Consider the following 12,116-nt stretch of genomic DNA (forward strand, 5'->3'; position numbering starts at 1 on the left):
TCACATTCTTATTCCACTTTTTCTCTGCTTTTCAGAAATGAAAGTCAACTGTTACTTGATTCATGCTTCAGTAGTTATGCATGAAATCACCATAGCAAGGACACAGAAATGCTATCGACATATGATTGTAAATCAATAAAATATATTATAGTCCAGCAAAGACCAATTATATCTGCAAAACAAAACATTAACCTTGTGTTTTTTCAAATACGTTTTTTCTCACACAAACATTTTCCCACTTATTTTATGATTTCTATTTCTGTTGATTAAAATTGAGATAATGGACATATACACAAACTTCCATGCCACCTGGGGATCAGCCTCCCTTGAAATAGAAAATATTACACAATTCTGTGTTCCAACTCTTTTGGTTCTCAGCTTTCTGAAACACTGACCTTTGAGGCTAACATTTTCCATTTTCTTAGCAAGCCTCTTTACTGCAAGCTACTTTATCAGTTTCCTCACCTCACAGGAAAAGACTTTTCAAAACTGATAGATAATTTCAACACAAAACACTACTCAATTGTGACCTGATGATAGCAAAACTGACTGCTCATAAAAATATTTGTATAACCTGAAGGTACAAAGAGCTTAGTGGGATTTTATAGTGCTTGATGGAACAGTAGTTATATAACAGAATGGCCAAATTAATTATGCAATTAACTGATTACATGAATTACAGTCTCTAGCTGCAGACACTGTCACTTTATTTGAAAATAACTATGGGCTCCAGCCAAAACATATTCCTTCCCCTCATCATCAACCCATCCCCTCTCTTGAAAAAGCTGAAAATAAGCAACAACAAACCAAACAAATTTGTACCCCATTAGGGCTGATCTTTGATCCAGCTCCCAGTGTGACACCAAAACATCAACATAAACAAAAGCAGGCTGGCAGGAATGAGCTGCTGAGAGAAGGAGGGAGAGCACAGCAAAATCACCATATCAGCAGCAGCTGAGGCTCAAGGTAGACTGAAGCCATGTATAGCCATGAAGACATCTGTAACTTAAAGTTAAAATCTGATCCAAAAGTGGGGAGCTAACAGATCAAAGCATCTCTGCTGGTACAAATTCCTGCTAGTTCTAGAACAACTTTCAGAAACTCTTTAGTAATTATAACAACTGCATTGAAAAAACATTTACATTTGCAAACCCAAGCTCAAGTCCTCCTTTTATGTAGCGTGTATCTCTTGACAAAAGTGAACAAGAAAATTTCATTATGAATCTCACAGAGAAGAGTATTGCCTTTCCATGGCAAGTAACAGGCCAAAAAACTAACTTTAAAAGGCAAAAGCCAGAGCTTCTTCACAAAACAAGTCTTCTTACTCACTCTTGTGAAACCTTTACCTGTTCCATGCACAGGAACTCAACCAGCAATTTTTCAATTTTTGCCCATTTCCACTGCTCTTTTATATAACAGCTCTGAGCAAAGGTTTGTTAGGGTCTTGTCTGCAACCACATTACACTCTCAATTCAGGATATATGAGAGGGGGCAAGGAAATTTTCAGAGTTAATGCTGGATCCATTTGTGATAAAAATATATAGAAAATACAGAAAATTAAATAGTTCTTGCTGTTCTGTGTGGCCCTAAGTGGCACTAATGGTAGAAGAAAGGTTTGGATAAGCAAATTCTCCTTTTCTTCCCCTCCTTCTTCCTCAACATACATGTTAACTTTCTAGGCTTAGTACACCAAGACTTCAATCTCAGCCAATTGAACTGCTGGACCTAGATCAGCTTAGCTGACACAAATCAGGCATAATAAAAAAAACTAATTTATAACTTTGCTGCCTCTTTAAATTTCCATGTTACTTAAAATTTTAAATACTGCATAAAATTCTAGAAATGGCATTAGCATTTTTAAAGCATCAGTTCAAATAAGCTTCAATTTTAGAGTGCTTTCCCCTTGCAGTGTACAGAAGAGTGAGTGTACTGGCTGTGCTGTGATCCTACCAATAGGCTTGTGCATACGTGTTCCCCACACAACTCAGTTTTCCTGAAGCCAACACTTGCAGTGCTGGTGCAGAATTCATCTGGTGCAACTGCTGTTTGGATTACTGGCATATGAAAAGGGCAGCCTCAAAAGCCTCCAGTCAGATGTCTCCTATGCTAAACACAAAAGAAAATGCATCTTCGCCTCCAAACAGCCTAAAATACAAGACACAATGTGTACATGAAATCACATGAGAAGATAAGAAAACAGGTAATATTGGTCCACATTGGTCCATGTGTATGTAAATTACCCACATATACTCCATGTCATATACAGGTGTTGCATCCCGGACTTTGGGTTTAGGTCGGGGTTCTGCAGGATGCACATACAGTCATCGTTTTAAACCTTCTCCCTGCAACAAAATTTCTCCTTGTGCTAATTCTTAAATCACTAAAACTGTACCTACATTAGAAAATAGTTGAGGTTCAAGGAGTATGCTGAAGCCCTGTGGACCACAATCATCCATAGTGCTTGCCACCATTTTCCCAATTATATTTCTGACTAGTATCAACTAGACATTCTTGCACACAACAAGGGGGCTCTGCTCAAAGGATACATTTTGCTCTCTGTTGCCAGGAGATTTAAGCTCTGCAGATCACAGGTACTCACACTGAACCACCACATGACCAGTGAACTGCTCCTTGCTTGCACTATGCATCACACAGTCTCCCATTCTTTCCCATTGTGGTTTGTAGGGCAGTTGGGAACATTTTAACTGCAGCATTTTAACTCATAAAAGAGCACTGGCTGTGCCCTGAGGAATGTTCTCAGACCTGGCAGGCCTGTGATACAACAGCTGCACCACCAATGACCCACACTTGTGGGACACTAACAGCCTCTGACACCTTAAGACAGGAGGCTGCCAAAGCATCACAAGCTCTGATCTACCCTGGGTTACATCTGATGTGTGTTGATGATGAAGCAGATGGGTGAAGGAGAATAGCTTTGGGCAGAAGGAATTTTACTTGCAGTTTCAGATTTTTTTTCACCTCAATGTAAGATGACAAAAATTTGAAAACACTGAGTCCAACAGAGTGTGGCATGTAATTCATGCCCTACACAGATATGCACAAATAGCTCATAACTTAGAATTAGCTTTACCAACCTTTCAACTCCAATGAATACACAGCCTTCCACCTTTTAATCTTCATACTGGGCTGAATCTTACGCTGTGTAATTAGGGTTATCTAAACAGTCATCTAAACTCCTACTGAGAAGAACTGGTTTGTCCAGGAAAGGCCAGCTCAGTCATGAAATTAACCACAACAAATCTAATAACTGGATGGAAAACTATCACAGGACATGGTGCTGCAGACCACTGCTGTCTTCTGGAATTTAGATGGACTTCCAGCAGCTCAAAGATTATTCCAAATCCTTGCTTTTTATCTTTGATTGAAATCACAGTATAAGCAACTCTTCTATGAAAAGAAATGCTGCAGAAATGGCTTCCCCCCCACCCCTCTATTTCTCCAAATTCTGCATCGTGAATGATGAGACTACAGTAATGTATAACCTCTGGTAAGGGAGTGGAGAAATCAGAATCAACAAGCAGGACAGACAACAGCTCTACTACTAAGGAAGAAGCTAACATCATAGATGCCCAGAATTCACTCAGCCAGAGTTTCAGGGAAAACTTACAAGTTGTGTGTCTAAAATTAGCGGTTATAGTGGTAACTCCCCATTCCCAGCCTCTTCTCACTGTGACCATATTGTTTACATGCCAGGAAGAAAACACTCCTTAAATTAAAATGTATGTCAGGACAAAATTATGCCACCTACCAAAAAAAAATACAGCAGCTGAAGAGTTCAGCTACTTGAACTGTTGTAAGTCATTTAAGTACTTAATCAGTGATGTACTACAGGTTCATATTCCTAATTACAGCTTGCACACAGCTCCAGTGAAACAAAAAAGTTCATTTAATCCTCACCAAATGCTGTCCTACTTTTGCAGTGCCATCTAACCCACAGCCCCGGCAAGCATGCTCACTTTGTATTTGTTCTCCAATTTGGCAGGGGTAGGAATGTGGCCTCTCCTCCGGAAGGTTGTAAAGTGCTTGCACTGAGGGCATGGCTTGGTGCTGGAGTCAATGCGGCTGAGTTCCAGGAAGTATTTATACTTGATGATGTCGTCATGGGGCAGGTTATAGAGGACAGTTGTTTCATCCAGGTGTTCGCTGCACTCTGTGATGGGGCATTTTATATCCACTTGTCCCAGCTGCACCTACATATGAAAAAAAAAAAAAGAGCTGTATGACCTTTTGCCTGGGAAAGTTAAGCAAGCATTGGTGAATTTTGTGAGGAAAATTAACTTCAAGTACTGTAACAATTCAGAGACCACCCAGCATACCGTCTTCAAATTATTTAATTTGTGTTTGGTGGAGTTACACCAAGCACACTGCAATTTTTCCAGAGAGCATTTTCAAATCCAAACAGAAAAGATAATTATCCTGACAAGTGCAATTATTAAACATATTCTGTCAGTGTATGTACCATGGCTACATACACCACAAAACCAAACACAAATCCTAACTAACCGACGTCCACCCCATACTTGGGGTGTAATGGTTAGTGCACCACAGTCAAGGCTCACAAAAGCTGTGAGAAAGCAGACAAGAGAAACATTTGCATACTGTTTCACTGCAAAACGACCTGAGAATCACAACACAGAGAAATTAAAAGTCAATTTAGGATCAGCAGCTCTGACTCCAGAACCCTGAGCTGGTTCCTGTTCAGTACTCTCAGTGCCTCTGCAGTCTGCTTTCAAGAAGCTCCTTACATACCATACTGCACATGCAGAAAGTTTTAGCTGAGCTTGGGGCTGATCAAGCCAATACATTTCCCCAGAACTCATGAGTTTAAAGTTTTAAAAAACACCCACCCCAAAAACAACATTAAAAAACCTTAATAAAAACCAGACAAACAAACAAGCTTGAGGTTAACAGGGCAGAAACTGTTGCTGATCCAGTGAGTCCTGATGGTCCCAAGCTGATCCATATGTTCAGATATCCACAACATGTTTCTAGAGCTCCTGCATCCAAGAACTGCACTGGACCCAGATCTGCACCCTTCACGCTTGGCAGACTTTAACTGCTTGGATTCCATGCCAAAACAGCAGATCCTACTTGGTCTGGGAGCACCACAGCTGCATTTGCTTGGCAGTGAGCCCAAGTTAATAAATGCTGCTGGGTCTTGAGAGTCTGCAATGACCCAGCTAGAGCATGTTTGCATCTGCCGCAAGTGATCTTGAATGAGTGAGTTTTGACTGCACAAGTGCAGCTGACCACCAACTCAACTCCTTCCTTATTGAGTACCTCCATGAAGAGACAAAGGTGCAACCAGCATCTCTTTCCAGGAATTACTATTTGAAGGTTGGCAAGTTTGATTTCCCCACACTGCTTATTCTTTAACATTCCTCAATTAGAGAAACCTGTCGAACAATACACTAAATAAGACAGAAACACCTCATTTGGATGCAGATCTTGTCACTGCACAGTGGTACCAGAAGACACAAGGACTCTAATGAAGTATTTAAGCTAAAAAAGGAGGGCAAAACCCTAAAAAGTAACACAACAGAACCCTGTCATTGTTGCTTCAGCAATTGAGCCACATGAACTCTACTGAATGATAATTCGGTCAGGAACCAGAGGATTAGAAGAGTCATAACATGGTATCAAACCTAAGGTTCACACTGATTTAAAAAAAAAAGAAATCCTACTGCACCACCTCTGTTCTCTCAGCAACACAGCTAAAACTCAGGAGATCAAAGAGATTAGATACATGTTAGAGATAGAAATGCAGGGATACATGTTAGAGATAGAAATGCAGGATGGTGGCAGCAAGTCTCAGCCCAGAGCAAGTTGAAGAACAGCTCAGCAAGCCTTAGTGCCCTGAGCAGCCTTGGCTCATGGCACAGGCAGGTCAGGATGGAGGCAAATCTGTCTGCAGTACGGAGGAGAGGCAGCTCTCCAGTAATACACCCATTCTTAGGAGGGAAATTTCCCATGTTTCATTTCCAGCTCTAAAAGGTGAGCAGAGCTCTGCCACATGCAAACAATACCAGGCTCAGTTTGGCTTTTACACAGACGAGTACAAGAGGAGTATGTATTCAAAGATATTAAAAAAAAAAACCAACCTGAAAATCCCCCAAACCTCACATACTACATACTGGGGAATGCCCGCATTTTATACCTGTAGGACACTGATTCACCTGCAGCAGGATGTAAAACTGAAACCAAGCATACAGACCACTGGCCTGTTCTCAGAAGAATCACCCAGTGCATCAAGGAGCTGTACTTAAAAAGCAGACGACAATCAGTACAGCATTACAGAACACAAGCATGCTGAACTAAAGAGAACAATTTGCTACAGAAACACAAAAAGCTATTGCATTAGGATTAGCATCAGCTTTTGTTTAGACAAGTATAGGTATACTTTAGAATCGAAGAGTCAAATTAATCCTACCTATGTCTACTACATCATCAAAAATAAAAATTAATCATTAGGGAGGTATTAGAAGAGCCTACTTTTTGCCAGGAGTAAACTAAGCTACAGTGGAGTAGCACTGCATAATGAGAAGATGCATTGTATCTGACAGTACTAAGGCATTGCTTATATATTAAATGCTAGTTAGAACAAACCTGCAGTTACAAAACCAAGGAATACAAAGCTAAACGTTTTCTGTACTTCATGCCCATACAGAATATGATTAATATATGTGGTAAGAGTCAGGTGTGGTTTCAGTGTATATTTTGAAAATATGTTTTACACCCACTTGAAATAAGTAATTTTTAACCTCTGTAATAGTTTCAGCTTTTCACGTTTGGCAAAGACTGAGCCTTTTCCTGTGTTTTGAACGGGACTGAAGTGAACAGAGTTGGCTTGCTTATTAGTAGTAATTTCAAAGGAGCCTTGTCCTACCAAAACAGTCCATCTTTGTGCACTAACATCAGCAATTGATGGAAGTATAGCTTTAGAGATAGCCTGTCAGGCTACCTGCTGCCATGGACTCAGGACGTGCTACAGAATGAGAAAGGAAAAACAAAATAAAAAAAATCTCTTATGACACTGGTATAAATAACTAGTTTTATTATTTTCCTTCATTTTCTTCTTGTTTTGCAGAGCCTTATCCCTTCAATATCAGCTTCTCACAATGCCAACCCCCCAAGTTTTAAGAAAACCACTGTGTATTAAGAACTTTAGAACCCTCAGTATACAGAACAGCATGGTGTACTTTCACAGCATGAGGAAGGACTCATATGTCTAAGAGCAGCTGAGCTGCAGCAGTGTTAAATGTCAGGCAGCATCTAGCTCTTATACTCAGTTGTGCTTCACTTCTGTAAAGCATCTCAGGAGGGGATACTCTGCTTACAGTTCAGAAGGAGAAAGCAGGCTCCAGCTCCTTTCATCCTACAGAAAGGTAACATTTAAATTATCAGGAGAACAGTATGTACCACCTCCTGCCAATTCCTGACATTTTATTTTAAAAGTGTTTTTATTGGCGGGTGGTAGGGAGGAGAAGGGGCTGGGGAAACAGAGATGGGACACACACATGGACTCAACACTGATTTACTTACTGCCCAATAAAGCAATGATACCACCAACAGGAAACAGAAACAGATGGCATGACACTTTAAGTGAAAAAAAGAAAATTTCCACAACCTGAGCTTTCTTTTAAAGGAAATCTTTGTTTCACATTTTGCACAGAAAGAAAAGTTCAAACTAAACCAGAAAGCACTGATTTATACCTGTCATTTGGCCTGCCCCAGGCTGGATGTAATGCGACATTTGCAGGCTGTACTTGCGCTGCTGTATTGCAGCTATATTCCTTAAATAAGGGGTCATTCTATTTAAAAACATATATCTACAAACAAGCATTTTCTAACTGAAACTTCACTCTCAGTTCAGAGATGCACATGCTTAATTGCTCTTACTTCTTAAAGCTAAAAGTGAATGTGGCCATGCCAAAACCACACTTCTGTAGAGAAATTTAATTTCTGCCAGTGTGCCACATTGTTCCCTGTAAATTACCAAGAAAGTTATGCATTAAAAAAAATATTCTGGAAATGTGCAAATGCAAGGGAAGGGACAGTCTAGTCTAGAGGACTTTCATACTCTAGGTAAAGAAACAGCTTGATTAAAATTCCTTTTATTTATAAGCAAAATCCTATTCCTTTCTAGTTCACTGGAAACATTTCTTTCATTTTCATTGGTAAGTTACAAAGCAGTGAAGAATTACTTTTCTGGTACATTTGGAAAGTGTGTCATTATCAATTTATTTTCTTTAAAAAAACAGTAGTAGTTTGTGGAAAATACTTGAAGGAATCACCACGATTCAGAACTCCACAGTGGCAGGTGCTAACCAAATGAAATCCAAGTAGACATGATTAAAGAAGTGTAAACCAAAGACAGTTCAAACTTTTACTATACATTTTGCACCTGCCTTTAAGGCATTTCAGTGTTTTTAGTACTAACTTCATCAGTCTGGCTCCCTGATTTGTGCCAGTGATATCCTGGCATTCTCTATCAGAATTCTTTTATAAAAAAAAAAAACGAACTGTGAAATACATTCTCTTTTTCAGTTCATTCATCCTCCCTCCTTGCTCTCAAACGGTACAGATCCCCAGTGGTGCTGCACGACAAGCAAGAATAAACAGCTAGAACTTAAGAGTAATTAGATCAGCAGCTACTTAGGTTGCATCACTACCAAATAGAAAAACATCCTCTGTTTTGTGTCACCTCCTCCACAGAACATTTTCACACAACTTCTTGCCTGTTGTTCATTACTTCACAAACTATACTCCATAGGGTGTTTCACATTTACTCCCTCTTTAATTCATTTCTCAACAGACTTGCAATAAATTACTTCCTGAACGCCTGTCTCATTTAGTTGCTCCACCATCTTCTCTGACAACCATCTGTAACACCACTCAAGAGACATCACTCCTCTCCTCAGGAGGGAAAGGCTTCACTAGCTTTATCAGGGCATGTATCACTGACCTCAAAAGGATCCAGAAGGCATTCAAAATAATGTATTTAATCTGTCATTAAGATCATCTAAAGGCTATTTACTATTAATAAAAGTTGAACCAGAGTCTTTTCTATTGTGTCACCAGCTCAGGTTCACGAGGATGCTCCCCGTCACACATCCTCTTTGTTCTCCTTTCACAAATACAACACTTGCGGATGCAGCCATGACAATGACACGGTGATTCCTGCTCCACGTAACATCCAGAGAGAGAGTCAAGAAGGCACAAACACGGCAGGCTTAAGCAGACACCACATCTTCTAGTTTTCACAATAATTTGTTCTCAATGAGTTCTGCATTACTTACTACACTGTCAACACTAAAAAAGACACAAAAAGAAGCAAAGTCTCAGGGCCTTTGAAGTACTTGCTAGTCCCTCATCCTTCAGGTGAAAGGTACTCAAAAGCGAGAAGCTGGGAGAGAATCTAAGTGTACATAACTGCATCCACCACCAGCACATCAAAGGTTTGACCTTTCTGCTCCAAAAGCAAGTCTTCTGAATGCTTTAAAAAGTGTATTTAAACACAGCATCAACTTTAATTCTCAAAGGTTATCCAGTTTTTACAACTGGCCAGAGGCCAAGATTCCAGTTCCATTCATAACTCTGAGGACCACTGTCAGGAGCACACTTACACACATCCATGTCCCCAGGAGCACTGTGGAATGGTGCAACTACACACCAGCGAGGGTCACAGCCAGCACCACCTGTGTGGGAAGAGACCAGAGTGGCTTTAGCCCCAGAAACAACCCAAAACTTTAACTGTCCTAGGCTGCCTGGAGCAAAACCCCACACCATTTTGTTTACTACCTGTTCAAACTTCTTTTTCACTCCACAGTCACATCTACAACTCTCCTAAAAAAACTCTGAGGATAAACTAGAAAGATATTCTTCAGAATGGACCTAAACTCCACTAAACCCATTTCTTAAATGCCTCTTAATTTGCTTTCTCATTTGATGACACAGTGACACATAGTTCTACTCCTCTTTTCTTCCACAGAACTAGATGTTACCTGCTCACATGGATCTGATATCAACAGAAACATTCCGGTTTTACTTGTCCTCACCACACAGGAACAGGATTTACAGAAAATTACTTATAGAAAAACAAACTAATACTGAAATTCTCCTTTGCAAAAAGTGAACAGTTATCAACATGGAGAACTCTCCCTTTTTGTCTTTTCATCTCATGTCACTTCACTGAGTGAATTAAAAAAAGAAACAATTTTATCTCAGCAATGCATTTAGAAAAACTGCACTGCATTAAATCATGCCTCTGCCTGCTACTACTCATCAATCCTAATGCACATCACCAGCAAGCATGGAGGTTATCTGCTTTCTCTTCTGGTGTTCTGAAATCCACAATGAGCTGAAACCCAGAGCAGAGGTAACGCTTAGTCCCATGCCTGGACAAAACCAGGACTGGTACACCTGGAATGGCTGCCCATTGAGCTGGGTCACTCTCGGGCAAAGAGGCATGCCAGAGTTAGACCGACTGACTAGCAGAATGCTTCATCTTGCACTCTCCAGGGCTCCCAGAGGTTGTGAAAGTTAGCTTTCACCTCTCCTCCCCACACGTGTGTGAGGGCAGAGGGAGGGGGAAATCCCAGTGGAGGAAATTAACCTGGGAACAATAATGGCAGAAACTGCAAACCTTGGAGGAATCTAACCCAAACCCACAGCCCTCTCAGCATTCATTAAGGGAAGAAGGAAAAGCTTTCTGATTTTGCCCAGGTGTGCATATTACCAGTATAAGTATGCTTATGCTAATTTTTCTATTCCGTAGAACATATATTCACTTTTAATAAAAGATCCAAAGATGCTCTTGAAAGAAGAGTTTTGAGGACAGCAGAACAAGCCAGATACCTGCCCTTTCTCAGCTGCGAAAGAGGCAGTTGCTTCTGCCTAGGAAAAACCCCATATTAAACAAAAAAACCCATATTAAACTAAGCAGGTGCAGGAAGGGATTTCAGAAAAGAAGCAAGGGCCAGGAGACTATTTATGTACCATGATAAATTTAAATAACCTGGGCATCTCAGGAGTGAGCCCTGCTTGGAGGATCTCAGTAGCATTAGGAAATAGAAGAAGCAAAGAAGCAACACTTTTGTTGTAATGGTAATGGTTTGTTAGGCTTTCAGCATGGTATAAAAACATCACAGTCAAATAACACAGAACCAGAACAAGCCAAGTCTCACAGCTGATTTTTGTAAAATAAGATAAAAAGCTACCAGTTACCTCTTTAATTAACAGTCTTAAATTCAGAGGGGGACAGCCTGTTCTCCTACAGCCAGCGTAAGACTTGTAGAAACGGTCATCTGTGTTTGAATTTGCTACCAGCTAAACTTAACCCAGGTATATTCTGCTCATCTGAGTTCTCTGTTAAGGCATAAACTGCAAGAGCCCATGCTTATACAATGGGAAAGTGAGGAGGGAACAGGTTGAACACAATGGGATAGAGACACCATAGCAGCCACTGACCACTCGCCTTCCCCCTGCCACTGGGCAGCAACCCTAACTTTCAGCATGCCTGAGCTCCCAAAAGCATAGAAGTCATGATGTGCTCACTGTAATTCATTTAAATATTCACCCCAGAAAATAAATTAGAAAGAAAACAAAATAACCTAACTCCCCAAAAATCAAAATCCAATTTTCCCAATTAAGGAGATTAAACCTAAGTATGCTCAGTTACTTCAGCAGGTAATTTTTATGTCTATGACACTCTCCCACAGGAACAATGCTTTAAAAAGTACATAGCTGTTTCCTTGTCTTGCTTACAACAGAAAATCATCTACAGTCAAACTCCAACCTCCACCAGGTTCAAGCTGGATTAACCCAGGTTAAAATCTATTCCAATGGAATAATACGGTTAACTATTAACAATAATTAGTATCACAATCAAAACCTTTCCTGTGCCTTTCTTAAAGATGGACAGAAAGTTAATATCTGCTAGATTACCAGCAGGTTGGAGCACCTCTCTGATAAAGGCAGGATGAGGAAGTTGTTCAGCCTGCAGAAAAAAGGTTCCAGGGAGACCCTAGGGGAGCCTTACAGTTCCTAAAAAGGGCCTATAAGAGAGCTGGAGATTTCCTACAACTGCACGGAAT

At 40.3% G+C, this 12,116-nt stretch overlaps 1 protein-coding gene across 2 annotated transcripts in view; it reads right to left on the bottom strand.

Annotated features, from left to right (window-relative positions):
- RNF217 (ring finger protein 217) overlaps positions 1-12,116 on the bottom strand; it is a 55,642-nt gene that overhangs the window by 18,994 nt on the left and 24,532 nt on the right. For both annotated transcript variants that reach the window (XM_053938538.1, XM_053938539.1), the window contains exon 2: positions 3,978-4,211. In XM_053938538.1, the coding sequence (XP_053794513.1) occupies positions 3,978-4,211 (234 nt within the window). The remainder of the gene's footprint in view (positions 1-3,977; positions 4,212-12,116) is intronic.

The sequence above is a fragment of the Vidua chalybeata genome, chromosome 3 (genome assembly GCF_026979565.1).
Source record: "Vidua chalybeata isolate OUT-0048 chromosome 3, bVidCha1 merged haplotype, whole genome shotgun sequence".
NCBI classification, from domain to species: Eukaryota; Metazoa; Chordata; class Aves; order Passeriformes; family Viduidae; genus Vidua; species Vidua chalybeata.